We start from the raw sequence: 24,450 nt of genomic DNA, 5'->3' as shown, positions 1-24,450 counted from the left end.
CATTTAAAAGCAAACTCTTAAACCTTGGGCCTCTGTCCCCCCCTCCCTCATCTAGAAAAAAAAACAAAAACTACCAGCCCAACTTAATGTGTGTGTTCAAAAGATATGTAATTACAGTTTTGTTTTTTGTCCTCAGAGTGTAGATATGTCTGCTGCCAGCTGTCTGCTGACTGAAGATCAGTTTCTGTGCTCCATATGTCTGGATGTGTTCACTGATCCAGTCAGCACACCATGTGGACACAACTTCTGTAAAACCTGCATCACTCAACACTGGGATATTAATGTCCTATGCCAGTGTCCCAACTGTAAAAAGATTTTCTCCATAAGACCTGAGCTGCAGGTCAATACTTTCATCTCTGAGATGGCTGCTCAGTTCAGACAGTCAGCTCAACAGAAAGCCAGCAGCAGCAGCTCAGAGCAACAAGCTGCCAAACCAGGAGAAGTTCCCTGTGACGTCTGCACTGGAACCAAACTGAAGGCCCTGAAGTCCTGCCTGGTGTGTCTGGTCTCCTACTGTGAGACTCACCTGGAGCCTCATCTGACAACTTCAGGTCTAAAAAGACATCAGCTGATCGACCCTGTGGAGAACCTGGAAGGCAGGATGTGTACGAAGCACGATAAACTGCTGGAGCTGTTCTGTAAGACCGACCAGATGTGTGACTGCATGCTCTGCACTTATTCAGACCACAAGACACATGATGTTGTTCCTCTGAAAGAAGAATATGAAGGAAAGAAGGCCGAGCTGGGGAAGACAGAGGCTGAAATTCAGCAGATGATCCAGAAGAGAGGACTGAAGATTCAGGAGATGAAACACTCAGTGGGGCTCAGTAAGGAAGATGCAGACAGAGAGATAGCAGATGGTGTTCAGGTCTTCACCGCTCTGAAGGAGTCTGTTGAGAGAAGCCAGGCCGAGCTCATCGACACGATCCAAGAGAAGCAGAGAAAGATAGAGAAACAGGCTGAAGGCTTCATCAAAGAGCTGGAACAGGAAATCTCTGAGCTGAAGAAGAGAAGCACTGAGGTGGTGAAGCTCTCACGCTCTGAAGACCACCTCCACCTCCTCCAAAGCTTCACGTCCCTGAACGCTGCTCCACCCACCAAGGATTGGACAAGAGTCAGCGTCCGTCCACCTTCATATGATGGGACTGTGGTGAGAGCTGTGAATCAGCTGGAGGAGACGCTCAGTAAACAGATGAAGAAGCTGTTTGAAGCCGAGCTGAAGAGGGTCCAGCAGTCTGCAGTGAATGTGGCACTTGATCCTGATACAGCAAATCCCAAACTCATCCTGTCTGATGATGGAAAACAAGTTAAACATGGTGATGTAAAGAAGGATCTCCCAGACAACCCAGAGAGATTTGATTATTGTGTTTGTGTCTTAGCAAAGCAGAGTTTCTCTTCAGGAAGGTTTTACTACGAGGTTCAGGTTAAAGGGAAGACTCAGTGGGATTTAGGAGTGGCCAGAGAGTCGATCAACAGGAAGGGAGGAATCACAGCGTCTCCTCAGAATGGTTACTGGTCGATATGGTTGAGGAATGAAAATGAGTACAAAGCTCTTGCTGACCTTAGAGTATGTCTCTCTCTGAAGTCTCAGCCTGAGAAGGTGGGGGTGTTTGTGGATTACGAGGAGGGTCTGGTCTCATTTTATGATGTTGATGCTGCAGCTCTTATCTACTCCTTTACTGGCTGCTCCTTCACTGAGAAACTCTACCCATTCTTTAGTACCAGTTCTAACTATGGTGGTAAAAACTCTGCCCCTCTGATCATCTCTCCTGTCAATCACACCGAGTAGAACAACCATTTGATTTTCTACAGAAATGTTCTCCATCATTTAATGTAATGAATGTATATTATTGGTGATTTAGGGTGTATACATTGTAGATTTATCAGTTTCTGATCAATGAGTGTTTTTCTTTTTTTCTATAGATGTTTTTCCCTGATGCTACTTACTACTACAACACACAGATTTTACAGCACTGATTGATATTATCTAATGTAGTCTGATTTATTCTAATAACTGCATGACTGCAAAACTGTTAAATCATCAGAAAACAATGAGCCTCATTCACCAACCGTTCTTAAGAAGTATTTTTTAAGTAATTTATATTTACAATTTATAATTCCTTGATCAGGAATAAGCTTCAAAACAATATCTGTATTCATGTAGATCGGGCCTAAGAACACATCGTGAATGTAACGTAGACTTTTTTTAGGACCTTTAAGAACAAATTTATGAAAAAACTTAAAGATATTGGTGAGTGAGGCCCAACTTTCCTCATATACAAGAAGCACTTGCTGAATCCTTAAATGTCTGTGTGCCAAATTAAGAACTTTTTATTGTCTTATCATTGTATATATTTAATAAGTGTTGCATATTGGCACAAATTTCTGGAGAAAGTCACGACACTTATATTTTAAAATAAGATGTTTTAAGGTTTTTAGTTTTTACCATTTCAAATTAATGTACACATAAGGGATCTCTGTCTGGTTCGTTTTCAGGGGTAAATTAAGGATTAACTCTTGATTCATATTTGTACAAAATGAATCAATGAAATGTGATCATAAAACAATCAGCTGCAGTGGTTTTACACACCAGAGAAAAATAAATGTTTTGTCTCAACCGTCTGTTGCATTTTCATTTCATATTGTCCACCTCTCTGCAGACTGTTTGTATAACCTGAACAAAGTGAACAAATCCTCAACGGAATAAAAACAGAGAAAGTTTCCACTGGATTTGTCTTTTTTATCAACATTTACTCAAGTACTGAACTTAAGTAAAGTAAAAGTACCTCAAAATACTTGAGTATTTCCACTTAATGCTACTTCTACTCCGCTACATCTCAGAGGTAAATATTGTACTTTTTACTCCACTACATTTGTCTGACAGCTTTAGTTACTTTTCAGATTACAGCTATTCATCCCCTTCCTGTCCAGTGAAAACCAGGTATCTCCAGATGTGTTAATGTTGAATGTTTGTGATAAACTGAAGGATGAAGTGTTCCTTTATGTGTTGAGAAAATCCTTCTAAAGCTAAATAAAGTCTTTACAAAGCCTCTTGGATCAGCTGGAAAATGCATTCTCAAAAAGCTGAAAACAGGCTGTTTTTTCTGACATTTTAGAGATATGTGGTTCTCACAGGACAGCGACACTACAAAATCATGATTATCTTATTGAGCATGATGCATTGCTGTAGATTAAACTACCCTACAGTATATAAAGGAGTTAAAATGCAACATACACATTAATGCAGCAGTAATATTAATCCAGGAACATCAGATATGATAGTAAAACACTGACAGGGAACAGTTTACTGCTCAGTGAATACTTTTACTTTAAGTATTTATAGTACATTTGACTGATAATACTTAAATGCTTTTACTTCAATAAGGGTTTTGAATGCAGGACTTTAGTAGAATATTTTCACAGTGTGGTATTAGTACTTTTACTTCAGTAAAGGGTCTGAATACTTCCTCCACAACTCCCTGTTGGCGACGGGCCACTGAGAGGTGGAGCAACACTGAAAGAGGAGAGCTTCAGCGTCACATTTCCTGGTATGAAAGTGAAAGTTTGTCTGAGCGACAGCAGAGCTGCAGTCGAGACGAGTCTCTCTGTTTCTCTCTAAAGAAACATTCAACTGAATCCAGCAGCTTTTTATCAACAACACAGCAGAATCTCTGCCAAACACTGGTGAGTACACTGACCTACAGAGACTAAATGCACTAACTAAATATAGTTCAAACCAGAATCTGACTGTTTTACATCTGTTTAAAGAATAGATCAAAACAACCTGGAAATGTTGCCAGAAATACTAAACAGAGGTAAACCACAGTGACTGAACTCCGGCTAGTTAAGGTTAGACAGAATACAGTCACAGCTAGCATTAGTTTGAGCTAATTCACAGACCTGTTTCCTGTCTGAACTCCAAACCTCAGCTCTACTCAGACAGGAAGTTCCCCTCAGGGCAAATGTTTCACTGAGGTCCATCGGTGGCCGTGGGGGTTGTGGAGAGAAATGATATTATATATATAATGTCCTGCAGTCCAGAGCAGTAGCTTCCATCTTTTCTTCTGCACATCGAATGTGTCTGATTCTCTGCTCTCTGTATCTTCATCCTCTCTCTCTGATCCTCCTCTTCCTCCTCTTTGTCCAAGCTGACTCTCTGACTCTAACGCTCTTTAGACAGAGAAGGAGATTTTTATTCTGCTCTGCTCCCTCAGACGCTTCAATAAAACAATTAATAAAATAAATTTCTGAATAAATATGTCAGAGTAAATTGTAATAGATTTATTAATTTTGTTTTTATTTTGACTCAATAACAATATAAGCAGCAGGGTAGCAGTAGTACTATATTATTTAATGCGTTATGTGGCAGTATTGGAGGGATCACATTTTGTTTTTTGTGGTTTAAAATTGAATTCTATTATTATTTTACAGATTTAAATTATGATATTTACAAAACCAGAGGGCTTGGGATGTGATCACTGCAATGCTTAAGACATCAGATCAGTTTATTGTAGTTTTATTATTAAACTACCAGCCAATTTAATATGTGTGTTTGTTTTTATTAAACAAATAATCGAAAGAAATGTAATTACAGTTTTGTTTTTTGTCCTCAGAGTGTAGATATGTCTGCTGCCAGCTGTCTGCTAACTGAAGATCAGTTTCTGTGCTCCATCTGTCTGAAAGTGTTCACTGATCCAGTCAGCACACCATGTGGACACAACTTCTGTAAAACCTGCATCACTAAACACTGGGATGTTAATGTCCTGTTTCAGTGTCCCAACTGTCAGAAGATCTTCTACACTAAACCTGAGCTGCAGGTCAATACTTTCATCTCTGAGATGGCTGCTCAGTTCAGACAGTCGGCTCAACAGAAAGCCAGCAGCAGCAGCTCAGAGCAACAAGCTGCCAAACCAGGAGAAGTTCCCTGTGACGTCTGCACTGGAACCAAACTGAAGGCCCTGAAGTCCTGCCTGGTGTGTCTGGTCTCCTACTGTGAGACTCACCTGGAGCCTCATCTGACAAGGCCAGGCCTGAAAAGACATCAGCTGAACGACCCTGTGGAGAACCTGGAAGGCAGGATGTGTACGAATCACGATAAACTGCTGGAGCTGTTCTGTAAGACCGACCAGATGTGTGTCTGCATGCTCTGCACTGTTTTAGACCACAAGACACATGATGTTGTTCCTCTGAAAGAAGAATATGAAGGAAAGAAGGCCGAGCTGGGGAAGACAGAGGCTGAAATTCAGCAGATGATCCAGAAGAGACAACTGAAGATTCAGGAGATGAAACACTCAGTGGGGCTCAGTAAGGAAGATGCAGACAGAGAAATAGCAGATGGTATTCAGGTCTTCACCGCTCTGAAGGAGTCTGTTGAGAGAAGCCAGGCCGAGCTCATCGACACGATCCAAGAGAAGCAGAGAAAGACAGAGAAACAGGCTGAAGGCTTCATCAAAGAGCTGGAACAGGAAATCTCTGAGCTGAAGAAGAGAAGCACTGAGGTGGTGCAGCTCTCACGCTCTGAAGACCACCTCCACCTCCTCCAAAGCTTCACGGCCCTGAGCGCTGCTCCACCCACCAAGGACTGGACAGAAGTCAGCGTCCGTCCACCTTCATATGAGGGGATTGTGGTGAAAGCTGTGAATCAGCTGGAGGAGACGTTCAGTAAACAGATGAAGAAGCTGTTTGAGGCCGAGCTGAAGAGGGTCCAGCAGTCTGCAGTGGATGTGACACTTGATCCTGATACAGCACATCCCAACCTCATCCTGTCTGATGATGGAAAACAAGTTAAACATGGTGATGTAAAGAAGAATCTCCCAGACAACCCAGAGAGATTTGATCGTTGGGTTAATGTCTTAGCAAAGCAGAGTTTCTCTTCAGGAATATTTTACTACGAGGTTCAGGTTAAAGGGAAGACTCGCTGGGATTTAGGATTGGCCAGAGAGTTAATCAACAGGAAGGGAGAAATCACCCTGTCTCCTCAGAATGGTTGCTGGACGATAGGGTTGAGGAATGAAAATGAGTACTACGCTTTTGCTGACCCTAGAGTATGTCTCTCTCTGAAGTCTCAGCCTGAGAAGGTGGGGGTGTTTGTGGATTATGAGAAGGGTCTGGTCTCCTTTTATGATGTTGATGCTGCAGCTCTTATCTACTCCTTTACTGGCTGCTGCTTCACTGAGAAACTCTACCCATACTTTAGTCCCGGTTCTAACTATGGTGGTAAAAACTCTGCCCCTCTGATCATCTCTCCTGTCAATCACACTGAGTAGAACAACCATTTGATTTTCTACAGAAATATTCTCTATCATTTAATGTAATGAATGTATATATATTATTGGAGATTTAGGGTGTATACATTGTTGATTCATCAGATTCTGATCAGAGTTTTTTGCTTTTTTTCTATAATGTTTTTCCCTGATGCTACTTACTACTACAACACACAAATTTTACAGCACTGATTGATATTATCTAATGTAGTCTGATTTATTCTAATAACTGCATTACTGCAAAACTGTTAAATCATCAGAAAACAATGAGCCTCATTCACCAACCGTTCTTAAGAAGAATCTTTTAAGTAATTTATATTTACAATTTATAATTCCTTGATAAAGAATAAGCTTTAAAACAATATCTGTATTCATGTAGATCGGGCCTAAGAACACGTCATGAATCTAACGTAGACTTTTTTAGGACCTTTAAGAACAAATATATGAAAAAACGTAAAGATATTGGTGAGTGAGGCCCAACTTTTCTCATATGCAAGAAGCATTTGCTCAATCCTTAAATGTCTGAGTGCCAAATTAAGAACTTTTTATTTGTGTGATCATTGTATATATAATAAGTGTTGCATATTGGCACAAATTACTGGGGAAAGTCACGACACCTTATTATTATTTTTTATTGAGAGTATTTTTTCAAATAAGGTGTTTTAAGGGTTTTAGTTTTTACCATTTCAAATTAATGTACACATAAGGGATCTCTGTCTGGTTTGTTTTCAGGGGTAAATAAAGGATTAACTCTCGATTCATATTTGTACAAAATTAATCAATGAAATGTGATCATAAAACATTCAGCTGCAGTGGTTTTACACATCAGAGAAAAGAAATGTTTTGTCTCAACCGTCTGTTGCATTTTCATTTCATATTGTCCACCTCTCTGCAGACTGTTTGTATGACCTGAACAAAGTGAACAAATCCTCAACAGAATAAAAACAAAGAAAGTTTCCACTGGATTTGTCTTTTTTTTGGTCAACATTTACTTAAGTACTGAACTTAAGTAAAGTAGAAGTACCTCAATTCTTGAGCATTTCCATACTACTTCATATTTATACTCTACTACATCTCAGAGGTAAATACTGTACTTTTAACTTTGTCTGACAGCTTTAGTTACTTTTCAGTTTACAGTTTTTCATCCCTTTCCTGTCCAGTGAAAACCAGGTATCTCCAGATGTGTTGATGTTGAATGTTTGTGATAAACTGAAGGAGGAAGTGTTCCTTTATGTGTTGAGAAAATCTTTCTTAAGCTAAATAAACTCTTTAGAAAAGCCTCTTGGATCAGCTGGAAAATACATCGTCACAAAGCTGAAAACAGACTGTTTTTCTGACTTTTTCAGAGATATGTGGTTCTCACAGGACAGCGATGTTACAAACATATGATCTTATAGACCATGATGCATTGCTGTAGATTAAACTACCCAACAGTATATAAAGGATTTAAAATGCAACATACACATTAATGCAGCAGTAATATTAATCCAGAAACATCAGATATGATAGTAAAACACTGACAGGGAACATTTTACTGCTTAATCAATACTTTAACTTTAAGTACTTCAAGTACATTTGACTGATAATACTTAAATGCTTTTACTTCAGTAAGGGTTTTGAATGCAGGACTTCAGTTGAGTATTTCCACAGTGTGGTATTAGTACTTTTACTTCAGTAAAGGGTCTGAATACTTCCTCCACCACTCCCTGTTGGCGACGGGCCACTGAGAGGTGGAGCAACACTGAAAGAGGAGAGCTTCTGCGTCACATTTCCTGGTATGAAAGTGAAAGCTTGTCTGAGCGACAGCAGAGCTGCAGTCGAGACAAGTCTCTCTGTTTCTCTCTAAAGAAACATTCAACTGAATCCAGCAGCTTTTTATCAACAACACAGCAGAATCTCTGCCAAACACTGGTGAGTACACTGACCTACAGAGACTAAATGCACTAACTAAATATAGTTCAAACCAGAATCTGACTGTTTTACATCTGTTTAAAGAATAGATCAAAACAACCTGGAAATGTTGCCAGAAATACTAAACAGAGGTAAACCACAGTGACTGAACTCCGGCTAGTTAAGGTTAGACAGAATACAGTCACAGCTAGCATTAGTTTGAGCTAATTCACAGACCTGTTTCCTGTCTGAAGTCCAAACCTCAGCTCTACTCAGACAGGAAGTTCCCCTCAGGGCAAATGTTTCACTGAGGTCCATCGTGGCCGTGGGGGTTGTGGAGAGAAATGATATTATATATATATAATGTCCTGCAGTCCAGAGCAGTAGCTTCCATCTTTTCTTCTGCACATTGAATGTGTCCAATTCTCTGCTCTCTGTATCTTCATCCTCTCTCTCTGATCCTCCTCTTCCTCCTCTTTGTCCAAGCTGACTCTGACTCTAACGCTCTTTAGACAGAGAAGGTGATTTTTATTTTGCTCTGCTCCCTCAGACGCGTCAATAAAACAAATAATAAAGTAAATTACTGGATAAATATGTCACAGTAAATTGTAATAAATGTGTTAAGTTAAATATTAAAAATGTTTTTAAATATTTTCACTTTGATAACAAGCAGCAGGGTAGTAGTATTATATTATTTAATGTGTGATGTGGCAGTAATGGAGGGATCACATTGTGTTTTTTTGTGGTTTAAAATGTAATTATATCATGATTTTACAGGTTTAAATTATGATATTAACAAGAACCAAAAGGCTTGGGGCGTTATCACTGCAATACTTAAAACATCAGATCAGTTTATTGTAGTTTATTATTATTTTGACCATTATTTGAATAACTAACAAGCAGCTAATAGCCATGATGCTCCCTCCACCATAAATAATGATATTACATTATATTTTCACTAAAGGGAGGTAGCATTGGAGAAAATAAAAGTTAAAGGCTGACCTTTTCCAACCATTACTTTTAAAAGCAAAGCTTGACTCTTAAACCTTGGCCCTCCGACGCTCCTTCACTCGTCGGGGATAAAAGCAAACTACCAGCCCAACTGACTGTGTGTGTTTGTTTTTATTAAACAAATAATCGAAAGACATGTGATTACAGTTTTGTTTTTTGTCCTCAGAGTGTAGATATGTCTGCTGCCAGCTGTTTGCTGACTGAAGATCAGTTCCTGTGCTCCATCTGTCTGGATGTGTTCACTGATCCAGTCAGCACACCATGTGGACACAACTTCTGTAAAACCTGCATCACTCAACACTGGGATGTTAAGGTCCCGTTTCAGTGTCCCAACTGTCAGGAGATCTTCTACTCTAGACCTGAGCTGCAGGTCAATACTTTCATCTCTGAGATGGCTGCTCATTTCAGACAGTCAGCTCAACAGAAAGCCAGCAGCAGCAGCTCAGAGCAACAAGCTCCCAAACCAGGAGAAGTTCCCTGTGACGTCTGCACTGGAACCAAACTGAAGGCCCTGAAGTCCTGCCTGGTGTGTCTGGACTCCTACTGTGAGACTCACCTGGAGCCTCATCTGACAACTTCAGGTCTAAAAAGACATCAGCTGATCGACCCTGTGGAGAACCTGGAAGGCAGGATGTGTACGAAGCACGATAAACTGCTGGAGCTGTTCTGTAAGACCGACCAGATGTGTGTCTGCATGCTCTGCACTGTTTTAGACCACAAGACACATGATGTTGTTCCTCTGAAAGAAGAATATGAAGGAAAGAAGGCCGAGCTGGGGAAGACAGAGGCTGAAATTCAGCAGATGATCCAGAAGAGACAACTGAAGATTCAGGAGATGAAACACTCAGTGGGGCTCAGTAAGGAAGATGTAGACAGAGAGATAGCAGATGGTGTTCAGGTCTTCACCGCTCTGAAGGAGTCTGTTGAGAGAAGCCAGGCCGAGCTCATCGACACGATCAAAGAGAAGCAGAGAAAGACAGAGAAACAGGCTGAAGGCTTCATTAAAGAGCTGGAACAGGAAATCTCTGAGCTGAAGAAGAGAAGCACTGAGGTGGTGCAGCTCTCACACTCTGAAGACCACCTCCACCTCCTCCAAAGCTTCACATCCCTGAATGCTGCTCCACCCACCAAGGACTGGACAGAAGTCAGCATCCATCGACCTTCATATGAGGGGACTGTGAGGAGAGCTGTGAATCAGCTGGAGGAGACACTCAGTAAACAGATGAAGAAGTTGCTCGCTGAGGCGAAGCTGAAGAGGGTCCAGCAGTCTGCAGTGGATGTGACACTTGATCCTGATACAGCACATCCCAAACTCATCCTGTCTGATGATGGAAAACAAGTAAACTGTGGTGATGTAAAGAAGAATCTCCCAGACAACCCAGAGAGATTTGATAGAGGTGCTTGTGTCTTAGCAAAGCAGAGTTTCTCTTCAGGAAGGTTTTACTACGAGGTTCAGGTTAAAGGGAAGACTAAGTGGGATTTAGGAGTGGCCAGAGAGTCGATCAACAGGAAGGGATTATTCACACTGACTCCTCAGGATGGTTACTGGACAATATGGTTGAGGAGTAAAAATGAGTACAAAGCTCTTACTGACCCTCTAGTCCGTCTCTCTCTGGAGTCTCAGCCTGAGAAGGTGGGGGTCTTTGTGGATTATGAGGAGGGTCTGGTCTCCTTTTATGATGTTGATGCTGCAGCTCTTATCTACTCCTTTACTGGCTGCTCCTTCACTGAGAAACTCCACCCATACTTTAGTCCCAGTCTTAACGATGGTGGTAAAAACTCTGCCCCTCTCATCATCTCTCCTGTCAATCACACTGAGTAGAACAACCATTTGATATTCTACAGAAATATTCTCCATCATTTAATGTAATGAATGTATATTATTGGTGGTTTAGGGTGAATACATTGTTGATTCATCAGATTCTGATCAATGATTTTTTTTTGATTTTTTTTGTAAATGTTTTTCTTTGATCTCTCACATTGCTACTTACAACTACTACACACAGACTATACAGCACTGATTGATATTATCTAATGTAGTTGAATTTATTTTAATAACTGCATTACTGCAAGACTTAAATCATCAGAAAACAATGAGCCTCTTTCCACAACCGTTGTTGAGAAGAAATTTCTTCTTAAAACCCTCATGCAGTTTTCACAAAGTTTCTGACATTCACTGATGTTTTCTTGTTTTGGATTTGTTGTAGAGCAGAATCTACGCAAGGAGCAGGCTCACGCACATTTGAGTGCTGACATATTTGTGCAAAATAATTAGTTATTGCGTTTTCTTCAATTCTACAGTTGCATAACATAGGTTTCAAATTACATTAATATTTGTTTTTATAATTTTTAAAAATTATTTTCATTATTTTACAAAGCATTACGGTCTTTTAAAATCAGTAAATCCTAAACCAATAATTCAACACTGAACACGTAATTGCATAAAATGCATAATCTTGTTGATATTTTTTTATCCACATCTGACCTGATGCGACTAGATATGACCTATATTTTATTCCTACAGAAGTACCTCCACTTCAGAGCTATTGAAAAATATTTTTTAAAGTTTGTTTTAGTAGTAGTAATAGAAGTAGTCGTAGTAGTAATTATTTATTTTGATTCTTATTGACAATTTTCAAAAAAAAGTGCACATAAAAATAAACAAATAGCAATAATACATTAAATTAAGGGAAAACAAAAAACTACTAACTGTCGGCTTTAACCCTTTCACTACTAGGTTTACAGAAACTAAAACAAAGTTTCAAACATTTCACATCGGCTCTCTCTAATTTCTAACAACCTCTGAATACAGTCAGGAGGCAGATTATTTTGTGCTTTGTACATTATCTCTGCAGTGTTAAGATCAACTAGATCACAAACCTTTAAAGCTTGTAAGTTAATGAATAGTGCGTTGGTTGGTTCGTTATAATCAGATCGATTTACAATTATTACAGCTCTCTTCTGTAGCGTGAACATTGGATTAGTGTTGGTTTTGTATGTGTTTCCACAAACCTCCACACAGTAGGTAATATATGGAACTGTGAGAGAACAATACATTACATATAGTGAGTTCTGATTTAACATGTCTTTAGTTTTATATAATACTGCAGTGTTTTTAGACATGTATGTTTTAACATTATTGATGTGCGGTTTCCAACATAATTGATGATCACATGTTTTTTCATACACTCTTTCTATTTCAACATGATTTTTACTTGATTATTGATTTGCATATTACCCAATATTATAAACTTTGGTCCGGTGCTCCACCCTCTTTAGACTTTCCTTTGGCCGTTCTTGACTTAATTCTCTCTTTTTAATCTCTGTGTGCACACGGCCCTGCAGTCTCACGCCCTTTTATGGGGATTGGCAGGTCGTACCTGCTAATCAGGATCGACTGGTAAGAGTCTTCAACTAACAAGGAAATGGGCTTCATAGTTATAAGAACACAGGTACAAACCAATCTGCAGTTTAAGGCCCTGTCTATGCGTATACACACATTTTTAAAAACAGATTATTGTCCTCTACGTTTTGGCCTCTCGTCCACACACAATCAGAGTTTTGGGACACAAAAATGGATATTTATGAAAATGTCTTCTAAGGTGCAGATTTTTAAAAACTCTGGTTTCTTTGTATCTGTGTGGACGTGTAAAACGGAATATTTGTGAAACGATTACGTTTGTTTGCACTGCTCGGACTACTTACTACTTTACATTTGAAACATGTTCCAGTCACAGGAGGCCAAAGCAGAAACACATTAAACATGTGGAGGCTGAATAGTGATTGAATGAGCTTTTGGGCGATTGAAGGCAAGGTTTGGAGCACTCAGAAGGGCGATGGACATAAACCTGAATGACCTCCCTTTCCTCATTGATGCATGTAAAGAGACAGTTGATGACAGCAGAGTGATGACAGGAATCCCAGCCTCCTCCACCAACAATAACTGTTATCCAACTGACTGAAATGAAGCCGAAGATAGAGAGAGAGAGAAGGCTGGTAACAGAATTACTTGACCCTTAACTTGTGATCTCACTTGTGGTGACATGTAAATATTACGGCCAGTGTTTGGAGTCGTTTTTGCATTCGAGTGTGGACGGAGATATTTTGTAAAACAAAGGTCGTGTGGATAGATTTTTTTTTAAACGGAGGTGAAAATATCTGTTTTTAATAACAACTGTATACTTGTACACAGGGCCTACGTCGTGAATCTGACGTAGACTTTTCTTAGGACCTTTGTTAAGAAGAAATTGAAGAAAAAACTGAGGAAGAAATTGGTGAATAAGGCCCAACGTTCCTCATATATAAGAAGCATTTGCTCATTCCTTAAATGTCTGGGTGCCAAATTAAGAACTTTTTATTGTCTGATCATTGTATATATAATAAATGTTGCATATTGGCACAAATTACTGGGTAAAGTAAAGCAAACCTTATTATTTTTTACTAAGAGTCTTTTCAAAATAAAGTGTTTTAGGGTTTTATTTTTTTACGATTTCAAATTAATGTACACAAGGGATCTCTGTCTGGTGTGTTTTTAGGGGTAAATAAAGGATTAATTCTTGATTCATATTGGTAGAAAAGAAATCAATGAAATGTGATCATAAAACATTCAGCTGCAGTGGTTTTACACATCAGAGAAAAATAAATGTTTTGTCTCAACCGTCTGTTGCATTTTCATTTCATATTGTCCACCTCTCCGCAGACTGTCTGTATAACCTGAACAAAGTGAACAAATCCTCAACGGAATAAAAACAAAGAATTTTTCACTGAATTTGTCTTTTTTTTGGTCAACATTTACTCAAGTACTGAACTCAAGTAAAGTAAAAGTACCTCAAAATACGTGAGCATTTCCATACTACTTTATATATTTCTACTCCACTACATCTCAGAGGTAAATATAGCACTTTTTACTCCACTACATTTGTCTGACAGCTTTAGTTACTTTTCAGATTACAGTTTTCCATCTCCTTCCTGTCCAGTGAAAACCACGTTTCTCCAGATGTGTTGATGTTGAATGTTTGTGATAAACTGAAGGATGAAGTGTTCCTTTATGTGCAGAGAAAATCCTTCTTTAAGCTAAATAAACTCTTTAGAAAAGCCTCTTGGATCAGCTGGAAATTGCATCCTCAAAAAGCTGAAAACAGGCTGTTTTTTCTGACTTTTTAGAGATACGTGGTTCTCACAGGACAGCGACGCTACAAACACATGATGATCTTATAGACCATGATGCATTGCTGTAGATTAAACTAGCCAACAGTTCTTTAAAGGAGTTAAAATGCAACATACACATTAATGCAGCAGTAATATTAATCCAGAAACATCAGATATAATAGTAAAACACTGACAGGGAACATTTTACTGCTCAATCAATACTTTTACTATCAGTACTTCATGCATATTGGGCTCTAAGTAAGGATTTTGAATGCAGGACTTTTACTTATAGTGGAGAAAATAAAGGATCAGGTCTGAATACTTCCTCCACCACTCCCTGTTGGCGACCGGCCACTGAGAGGTGGAGCAACTCTGAAAGAGGAGAGCTTCAGCGTCACATTTCCTGGTATGAAAGTGAAAGTTTGTCTGAGCAACAGCAGAGCTGCAGTCGAGACGAGTCACTCTGTTTCTCTCTAAAGAAACATTCAACTGAATCCAGCAGGTTTTTATCAACAACACAGCAGAATCTCTGCCAAACACTGGTGAGTACACTGACCTACAGAGACTAAATGCACTAACTAAATATAGTTCAAACCAGAATCTGACTGTTTTACATCTGTTTAAAGAATAGATCAAAACAACCTGGAAATGTTGCCAGAAATACTAAACAGAGGTAAACCACAGTGACTGAACTCCGGCTAGTTAAGGTTAGACAGAATACAGTCACAGCTAGCATTAGTTTGAGCTAATTCACAGACCTGTTTCCTGTCTGAAGTCCAAACCTCAGCTCTACTCAGACAGGAAGTTCCCCTCAGGGCAAATGTTTCACTGAGGTCCATCGGTGGCCGTGGGGGTTGTGGAGAGAAATGATATTATATATATATATGTCCTGCAGTCCTGAGCAGTAGCTTCCATCTTTTCTTCTGCACATCGAATGTGTCTGATTCTCTGCTCTCTGTATCTTCATCCTCTCTCTCTGATCCTCCTCTTCCTCCTCTTTGTCCAAGCTGACTCTCTGACTCTAACGCTCTTTAGACAGAGAAGGAGATTTTTACTTTGCTCTGCTCCCTCAGACGCTTCAATAAAACAAATAATAAAGTAAATTACTGGATATATATGTCACAGTAAATTGTAAAAAATGTGTTAAATTCAATATTAAAAATATATTGTTTAATATTTTCACTCAATAACAATGTAAGTAGCAGGGTAGCAGTAGTATTATATTATTTAATGCGTGATGTGTCACATTGAGGGATCACATTATGTTTTTTTTGGGGTTTACAATTGAATTTTATTATGATTTTACAGGTTTAAATTATGATATTAACAAGAACCAAAAGGCTTGGGATGTGATCACTGCAATGCTTAAGACATCAGATCAGTTTATTGTAGTGTTATTATTATATTGACTATTATTTGAATAACTTAAAAGCAGCTAATAGCCATGACCCTCCCTCCACATTAAATAATCATACTTTATTATATTTTCACTAAAGGGAGGTAGCATTGGAGAAAATAAAAAGCAAAGGCTGACCTTTTCCAACCATTACATCTAAAAGCAAACCGTGACTCGTAAACCTTAGCCCTCTGACGCTCCTTCACTCGTCGGGGAAAAAAAGCAAACTACCAGCCCAACTTACTGTGCGTGTTTGATTTTATTAAACAAATAATCAAAAGATATGTTATTACAGTTTTGTTTTTTGTCCTCAGAGTGTAGATATGTCTGCTGCCAGCTGTCTGCTGACTGAAGATCAGTTTCTGTGCTCCATCTGTCTGGATGTGTTCACTGATCCAGTCGCCATACCATGTGGACACAACTTCTGTAAAACCTGCATCACTCAACACTGGGATATTAAGGTCCCGTTTCAGTGTCCCAACTGTAAAAAGATTTTCTCCACCAGACCTGAGCTGCAGGTCAATACTTTCATCTCTGAGATGGCTGCTCAGTTCAGACAGTCGGCTCAACAGAAAGCCAGCAGCAGCAGCAGCTCAGAGCAACAAGCTGCCAAACCAGGAGAAGTTCCCTGTGATGTCTGCACTGGAACCAAACTGAAGGCCCTGAAGTCCTGCCTGGTGTGTCTGGACTCCTACTGTGAGACTCATCTGGAGCCTCATCTGACGAGGTCAGGTCTGAAAAGACATCAGCTGATTGACCCTGTGGAGAACCTGGAAGGCAGGATGTGTATGAAGCACGATAAACTGCTGGAGCTGTTCTGTAAGACCGACCAGATGTGTGTCTGCATGATGTGCACTGTTTCAGACCACAAGACACATGATGTTGTTCCTCTGAAAGAAGAATATGAAGGAAAGAAGGCCGAGCTGGGGAAGACAGAGGCTGAAATTCAGCAGATGATCCAGAAGAGACGGCTGAAGATTCAGGAGATGAAACACTCAGTGGGGCTCAGTAAGGAAGATGCAGACAGAGAGATAGCAGATGGTGTTCAGGTCTTCACCGCTCTGAAGGAGTCTGTTGAGAGAAGCCAGGCCGAGCTCTTCGACACGATCAAAGAGAAGCAGAGAAAGATAGAGAAACAGGCTGAAGGCTTCATCAAAGAGCTGGAACAGGAAATCTCTGAGCTGAAGAAGAGAAGCACTGAGATGGTGCAGCTCTCACGCTCTGAAGACCACCTCCACCTCCTCCAAAGCTCCACGGCCCTGACCGCTGCTCCACCCACCAAGGACTGGACAGAAGTCAGCATCCGTCCACCTTCATATGAGGGGATTGTGGTGAGAGCTGTGAATCAGCTGGAGGAGACGCTCAATAAACAGATGAAGAAGCTGTTTGAAGCCGAGCTGAAGAGGGTCCAGCAGTCTGCAGTGGATGTGACACTTGATCCTGATACAGCACATCCCAAACTCATCCTGTCTGATGATGGAAAACAAGTTAAGCATGGTGATGTAAAGAAGAATCTCCCAAACAACCCAAAGAGATTTGATCGTTGGGTTAATGTTTTAGCAAAGCAGAGTTTCTCTTCAGGAATGTTTTACTACGAGGTTCAGGTTAAAGGGAAGACTGAGTGGGAATTAGGAGTGGCCAGAGAGTCGATCAACAGGAAGGGAGGAATCACACTGTCTCCCCAGAATGGTCACTGGATGATATGGTTGAGTAATGAAAATAAGTACTACGCTTGTGCTGGTCCTGATGTCTGTCTCTCTCTGAAGTCTCAGCCTGAGAAGGTGGGGGTGTTTGTGGATTATGAGGAGGGTCTGGTCTCCTTTTATGATGTTGATGCTGCAGCTCTTATCTACTCCTTTACTGGCTGCTCCTTCACTGAGAAGCTCTACCCACACTTTGGTCCTTGTACTAATAATGGTGGTAAAAACTCTGCCCCTCTGATCATCTCTCCTGTCAATCACACTGGGTAGAACAACCATTTGATTTTCTACAGAAATATTCTCCATCATTTAATATAATGAATGTATATTATTGGTGATTTAGGATATATACATTGTTGATTCATCAGATTCTGATCAATGAGTTTTTTGCTTTTTTTCTATTGATGTTTTTCCCTGATGCTACTTATTACTACAACACACAGATTTTATAGCACTGACTGATATTATCTAATGTAGTCAGATTTATTCTAATAACTGCTTTACTGCAAGACTGTTAAGTCATCAGAGAACAATGAGCCTCATTCACCAACCGTTCTTAAGAAGAAATTTCTTCTTAAAACCCTCTTATGAAGTTTTCACAAAGTTTCTGACATTCACTGATGTTTTTCTTAATTTAGATTTGTTCTCGAGCACAATCTACGCAAAAAGGAGGCTCACGCACATTTGAGTGCGGATCTGTTCAAAATAGTTGGTTATTGAGCTTTCTTCAATTCTACAGTTGCATAACATAGGATTCAATTTACAATAATATTTTTTATAATGTGTATTCATTATTTACATTATTTTACAAAGAATAATGGTCTTTTAAAATCAGTAAATGCTGATGACCTATATTATATCCCCACAGAAGTAACTCCACTTCAGAACTATTGAAAACCTTTTTTAAAAAGTCTGTAGCAGTAGTAACGATTTATTTTGGTTCTTATTGACAATTTTCACAAAAAGAGTGCACATAAAAATTAACAAATAACAATAAGACGTTAAATTAAGGGAAAACAAAAAACTACTGACTGAAAAGGTGTAGGATGAAGCTTATTATACTTACCTAGTCAGCCTCAACCCTTTCACTACTAGGTTTACAGAAACTAAAACAAAGTTTGAAACATTTCACATCGGCTCTCTCTAATTTCTAACAACCTCTGAATACAGTCAGGAGGCAGATTATTTTGTGCTTTGTACATTATCTCTGCAGTGTTAAGATCAACTAGATCACAAACCTTTAAAGCTTGTAAGTTAATGAATAGTGCGTTGGTTGGTTCGTTATAATCAGATCGATTTACAATTATTACAGCTCTCTTCTGTAGCGTGAACATTGGATCAGTGTTGGTTTTGTATGTGTTTCCACAAACCTCCACACAGTAGGTAATATATGGAACTGTGAGAGAACAATACATTACATATAGTGAGTTCTGATTTAACATGTCTTTAGTTTTATATAATACTGCAGTGTTTTTAGACATGTATGTTTTAACATTATTGATGTGCGGTTTCCAACATAATTGATGATCACATGTTTTTTCATACACTCTTTCTATTTCAACATGATTTTTACTTGATTATTGATTTGCATATTACCCAATATTATAAACTTTGGTCCGGTGCTCCACCCTCTTTAGACTTTCCTTTGGCCGTTCTTGACTTAATTCTCTCTTTTTAATCTCTGTGTGCACACGGCCCTGCAGTCTCACGCCCTTTTATGGGGATTGGCAGGTCGTACCTGCTAATCAGGATCGACTGGTAAGAGTCTTCAACTAACAAGGAAATGGGCTTCATAGTTATAAGAACACAGGTACAAACCAATCTGCAGTTTAAGGCCCTGTCTATGCGTATACACACATTTTTAAAAACAGATTATTGTCCTCTACGTTTTGGCCTCTCGTCCACACACAAACAGAGTTTTGGGACACAAAAATGGATATTTATGAAAATGTCTTCTAAGGTGCAGATTTTTAAAAACTCTGGTTTCTTTGTATCTGTGTGGACGTGTAAAACGGAATATTTGTGAAACGATTACGTTTGTTTGCACTGCTCGGACTACTTACTACTTTACATTTGAAACATGATCCAGTCACAGGAGGCCAAAGCAGGAACACATTAAACATGTGGAGGCTGAATAGTGATTGAATGAGCTTTTGGGCAATTGAAGGCAAGGTTTGGAGCACTCAGAAGGGCGATGGACATAAACCTGAATGACCTCCCTTTCCTCATTGATGCATGTAAAGAGACAGTTGATGACAGCAGAGTGATGACAGGAATCCCAGCCTCCTCCACCAACAATAACTGTTATCCAACTGACTGAAATGAAGCCGAAGATAGAGAGAGAGAGAAGGCTGGTAACAGAATTACTTGACCCTTAACTTGTGATCTCACTTGTGGTGACATGTAAATATTACGGCCAGTGTTTGGAGTCGTTTTTGCATTCGAGTGTGGACGGAGATATTTTGTAAAACAAAGGTCGTGTGGATAGATTTTTTTTTAAACGGAGGTGAAAATATCTGTTTTTAATAACATCTGTATACATGTACACAGGGCCTACGTCGTGAATCTGACGTAGACTTTTCTTAGGACCTTTGTTAAGAAGAAATTGAAGAAAAAACTGAGGAAGAAATTGGTGAATAAGGCCCAACGTTCCTCATATATAAGAAGCATTTGCTCGTTCCTTAAATGTCTGGGTGCCAAATTAAGAACTTTTTATTGTCTGATCATTGTATATATAATAAATGTTGCATATTGGCACAAATTACTGGGTAAAGTAAAGCAAACCTTATTATTTTTTACTAAGAGTCTTTTCAAAATAAGGTGTTTTAGGGTTTTATTTTTTACGATTTCAAATTAATGTACACAAGGGATCTCTGTCTGGTGTGTTTTTAGGGGTAAATAAAGGATTAATTCTTGATTCATATTGGTAGAAAAGAAATCAATGAAATGTGATCATAAAACATTCAGCTGCAGTGGTTTTACACATCAGAGAAAAATAAATGTTTTGTCTCAACCGTCTGTTGCATTTTCATTTCATATTGTCCACCTCTCCGCAGACTGTTTGTATAACCTGAACAAAGTGAACAAATCCTCAACGGAATAAAAACAAAGAATTTTTCACTGAATTTGTCTTTTTTTTGGTCAACATTTACTCAAGTACTGAACTTAAGTAAAGTAAAAGTACCTCAAAATACGTGAGCATTTCCATACTACTTTATATTTCTACTCCACTACATCTCAGAGGTAAATATAGCACTTTTTACTCCACTACATTTGTCTGACAGCTTTAGTTACTTTTCAGATTACAGTTTTCCATCTCCTTCCTGTCCAGTGAAAACCACGTTTCTCCAGATGTATTGATGTTGAATGTTTGTGATAAACTGAAGGATGAAGTGTTCCTTTATGTGTTGAAAAAATCCTTCTTTAAGCTAAATAAACTCTTTAGAAAAGCCTCTTGGATCAGCTGGAAATTGCATCCTCAAAAAGCTGAAAACAGGCTGTTTTTTCTGACTTTTTAGAGATACGTGGTTCTCACAGGACAGCGACGCTACAAACACATGATGATCTTATAGACCATGATGCATTGCTGTAGATTAAACTACCCAACAGTTCTTTAAAGGAGTTCAAATGCAACATACACATCAATGCAGCAGTAATATTAATCCAGAAACATCAGATATAATAGTAAAACACTGACAGGGAACATTTTACTGCTCAATCAATACTTTTACTATCAGTCCTTCATGCATATTGGGCTCTAAGTAAGGGTTTTGAATGCAGGACTTTTACTTGTAGTGGAGAAAATAAAGGATCAGGTCTGAATACTTCCTCCACCACTCCCTGTTGGCGACGGGCCACTGAGAGGTGGAGCAACACTGAAAGAGGAGAGCTTCAGCGTCACATTTCCTGGTATTAACGTGAAAGTTTGTCTGAGCGACAGCAGAGCTGCAGTCGAGACGAGTCACTCTGTTTCTCTCTAAAGAAACATTCAACTGAATCCAGCAGCTTTTTATCAACAACACAGCAGAATCTCTGCCAAACACTGGTGAGTACACTGACCTACAGAGACTAAATGCACTAACTAAATATAGTTCAAACCAGAATCTGACTGTTTTACATCTGTTTAAAGAATAGATCAAAACAACCTGGAAATGTTGCCAGAAATACTAAACAGAGGTAAACCACAGTGACTGAACTCCGGCTAGTTAAGGTTAGACAGAATAGAGTCACAGCTAGCATTAGTATGAACTAATTCACAGACCTGTTTCCTGTCTGAACTCCAAACCTCAGCTCTACTCAGACAGGAAGTTCTCTTCTCCTCTCTCTCTTCTCCTCCTCTTCCTCCTCTTTGTCCAAGCTGATTCTCTGACTCTAACGTTCATTGGATAGAGAAGGTGATTTTTTATTTTGCTCTGCTTCTTCAGACGCTTCAATAAGACATTTAATAAAGTAAATGACTCTATAAATATATCAGAGTAAATTGTAATGAATGTGTTAAGTTCAATATTAAAATATATATTTTAACTCAATAACAATATTAGCAGCATGGTAGCAGTAGTACCATATTATTTAATGCATTATGTGGCGGTAATGGAGGGATCGCATTTAGTTTTTTGTGTTTCAAATTGAATTCTATTATTATTATTATTTTACAGATTTAACTTATTATATTAACAAAAGCAGAGGGGCTTGGGATGTGATCACTGCAATGCTTAAGAAATAAGATCAATTTATTATTATTTTGACTATTATTTATTAACTAACAAGCAGCTAATAGCCATGACCCTCCCTCCACATTAAATAATCATACTTTATTATATTTTCACTAAAGGTAGGTAGCATTGGAGAAAATAAAAAGTAAAGGCTGACCTTTTCCAACCATTACATTTAAAAGCAAAGCTTGACTCTTAAACCTCGTCCCTCTGACCACCCTTCCCTCGTCGGGGAAAAAAAGCCAACTACCAGCCCAACTTACTGTGTGTGTTTGATTTTATTAAAAAAATAAACAAAAGATATGTTATTAGTTTTTTGTTTTTCGTCCTCAGAGTGTAGATATGTCTGCTGCCAGCTGTCTGCTGACTGAAGATCAGTTTCTGTGCTCCATCTGTCTGGATGTGTTCACTGATCCAGTCAGCACACCATGTGGACACAACTTCTGTAAAACCTGCATCACTCAACACTGGGATGTTAATGTCCCGTTTCAGTGTCCCAACTGTAAAAAGCTTTTCTACACCAGACCTGAGCTGAAAGTCAATACTTCCATCTCCGAGATGGCTGCTCAGTTCAGACAGTCAGCTCAACAGAAAGCCAGCAGCAGCAGCTCAGAGCAACAAGCTGCCAAACCAGGAGAAGTTCCCTGTGATGTCTGCACAGGAACCAAACTGATGGCCCTGAAGTCCTGCCTGGTGTGTCTGGAATCCTACTGTGAGACTCACCTGGAGCCTCATCTGACAAGATCAGGTCTGAAAAGACATCAGCTGATCGACCCTGTGGAGAATCTGGAAGGCAGGATGTGTACGAAGCACGATAAACTGCTGGAGCTGTTCTGTAAGACCGACCAGATGTGTGTCTGCATGCTCTGCACTGTTTTAGACCACAAGTCACATGATGTCGTTCCTCTGAAAGAAGGATATGAAGGAAAGAAGGCCGAGCTGGGGAAGACAGAGGCTGAAATTCAGCAGATGATCCAGAAGAGACAACTGAAGATTCAGGAGATGAAACACTCAGTGGGGCTCAGTAAGGAAGATGCAGACAGAGAGATAGCAGATGGTGTTCAGGTCTTCACCGCTCTGAAGGAGTCTGTTGAGAGAAGCCAGGCCGAGCTCATCGACACGATCAAAGAGAAGCAGAGAAAGACAGAGAAACAGGCTGAAGGCTTCATCAAAGAGCTGGAACAGGAAATCTCTGAGCTGAAGAAGAGAAGCACTGAGGTGGTGCAGCTCTCACACTCTGAAGACCACCTCAACCTCCTCCAAAGCTTCACGTCCCTGAACGCTGCTCCACCCACCAAGGACTGGACAGGAGTCAGCGTCCGTCCACCTTCATATGAGGGGACTGTGGTGAGAGCTGTGAATCAGCTGGAGGAGACGCTCAGTAAACAGATGAAGAAGCTGTTTGAAGTCGAGCTGAAGAAGGTCCTTCAGTATTCAGTGGATGTGACACTTGATCCTAATACAGCAAATTCTGACCTCATCCTGTCTGATGATGGAAAACAAGTTAAACATGGTGATGTAAAGAAGAATCTCCCAGACAACCCAGAGAGATTTGATACTGGTGCTTGTGTCTTAGCAAAGCAGAGTTTCTCTTCAGGAAGGTTTTACTACGAGGTTCAGGTTAAAGCGAAGACTGACTGGGATTTAGGAGTGGCCAGAAAGTCGATCAACAGGAAGGGAAACATCACAGCGGCTCCTCAGAATGGTTACTGGACGATGTGTTTGAGGAATGAAAAGGACTACTACGCTTTTGCTGGCCCTTCAGTCCGTCTCTCTCTGAAGTCTCAGCCTGAGAAGGTGGGGGTGTTTGTGGATTATAAGAAGGGTCTGGTCTCCTTTTATGATGTTGATGCTGCAGCTCTTATCTACTCCTTTACTGGCTGCTCCTTCAGTGAGAAACTCTACCCATACTTTGGTCCCGGTCTTAACTATGGTGGTAAAAACTCTGCCCCCCTGATCATCTCTCCTGTCAATCACACTGAGTAGAACAACCATTTGATTTTACACTGAAATATTCTCTATCATTTAATGTAATGAATGTATATTATTGATGATTTAGGGTGTATACATTGTTGATTCATCAGATTCAGATCAATTAGTTTTTTTGCTTTTTTTCTGTAAATGTTTTTCTCTGATGCATCACATTGCTACTTACTACTACAACGCACAGATTTTACAGCAATGATTGATATTATCTAATGTAGTCAAATTTATTCTAATAACTGCAGTACTGCAAGACTGTTAAATCCTCTCTGTACCTCTCTGCAGACTGTTTGTATAACCTGAACAAAGTGAACAAATCCTCAACGGAATAAAAACAAAGAAAGTTT

The 24,450-nt window shown here is 39.5% G+C and overlaps 5 protein-coding genes across 6 annotated transcripts in view; all 5 read left to right on the top strand.

Annotated features, from left to right (window-relative positions):
* The window catches only part of LOC119486801 (probable E3 ubiquitin-protein ligase TRIML1), an 8,763-nt gene extending 6,035 nt beyond the window's left edge, over positions 1-2,728 (top strand). Inside the window, exon 3 of the mRNA XM_037767206.1 lies at positions 137-2,728. Coding sequence (XP_037623134.1) covers positions 146-1,789 — 1,644 coding nt within the window. The 5' untranslated portion in view covers positions 137-145 and the 3' untranslated portion in view covers positions 1,790-2,728. The remainder of the gene's footprint in view (positions 1-136) is intronic.
* The window catches only part of LOC119486800 (zinc finger protein RFP-like), a 15,451-nt gene extending 4,766 nt beyond the window's left edge, over positions 1-10,685 (top strand). Inside the window, exon 3 of the mRNA XM_037767205.1 lies at positions 10,674-10,685. The gene's annotated coding sequence lies outside the window, so the exon portion shown is untranslated. The remainder of the gene's footprint in view (positions 1-10,673) is intronic.
* Positions 3,551-6,897, top strand: LOC119486798 (E3 ubiquitin-protein ligase TRIM21-like). The gene is given in 3 exon segments (XM_037767202.1): positions 3,551-3,580; positions 3,583-3,684; positions 4,614-6,897. Coding segments are annotated over 3 exon segments (1,785 nt in total). The 3' UTR covers positions 6,267-6,897.
* LOC119486797 (E3 ubiquitin-protein ligase TRIM21-like) lies at positions 8,026-20,533 on the top strand. The gene is given in 5 exon segments (XM_037767201.1): positions 8,026-8,070; positions 8,073-8,174; positions 9,331-11,766; positions 16,740-16,751; positions 18,327-20,533. Coding segments are annotated over 3 exon segments (1,788 nt in total). The 5' UTR covers positions 8,026-8,040; the 3' UTR covers positions 10,987-11,766; positions 16,740-16,751; positions 18,327-20,533.
* On the top strand, positions 14,802-24,450 carry LOC119486799 (probable E3 ubiquitin-protein ligase TRIML1). 2 transcript variants are annotated; one of them, XM_037767204.1, is made up of 2 exons: positions 14,802-14,854; positions 22,454-24,450. In XM_037767204.1, the coding sequence occupies exon 2, from the start codon at positions 22,463-22,465 to the stop codon at positions 24,104-24,106; it is 1,644 nt and encodes a 547-aa protein (XP_037623132.1). In that variant the 5' UTR covers positions 14,802-14,854; positions 22,454-22,462; the 3' UTR covers positions 24,107-24,450. The 2 variants fall into 2 exon arrangements, with proteins under 2 accessions (XP_037623132.1, XP_037623131.1); XM_037767203.1 differs by lacking the exon at positions 14,802-14,854 and adding an exon at positions 21,203-21,453 and having other exon boundaries at positions 22,456-24,450.

This window comes from Sebastes umbrosus, chromosome 4 (assembly GCF_015220745.1).
Source record: "Sebastes umbrosus isolate fSebUmb1 chromosome 4, fSebUmb1.pri, whole genome shotgun sequence".
Taxonomy (NCBI): domain Eukaryota; kingdom Metazoa; phylum Chordata; class Actinopteri; order Perciformes; family Sebastidae; genus Sebastes; species Sebastes umbrosus.
The sequence above is the reverse complement of the archived record's forward strand: the minus strand, read 5'-3'. Positions and strand labels throughout refer to the sequence as shown.

What these genes read in the sequence shown, in the direction of transcription:
- LOC119486799 (XM_037767204.1), top strand. Translation starts at nt 22,463, where the DNA reads ATGTCTGCTGCCAGCTGTCTGCTGACTGAAGATCAGTTTCTGTGCTCC.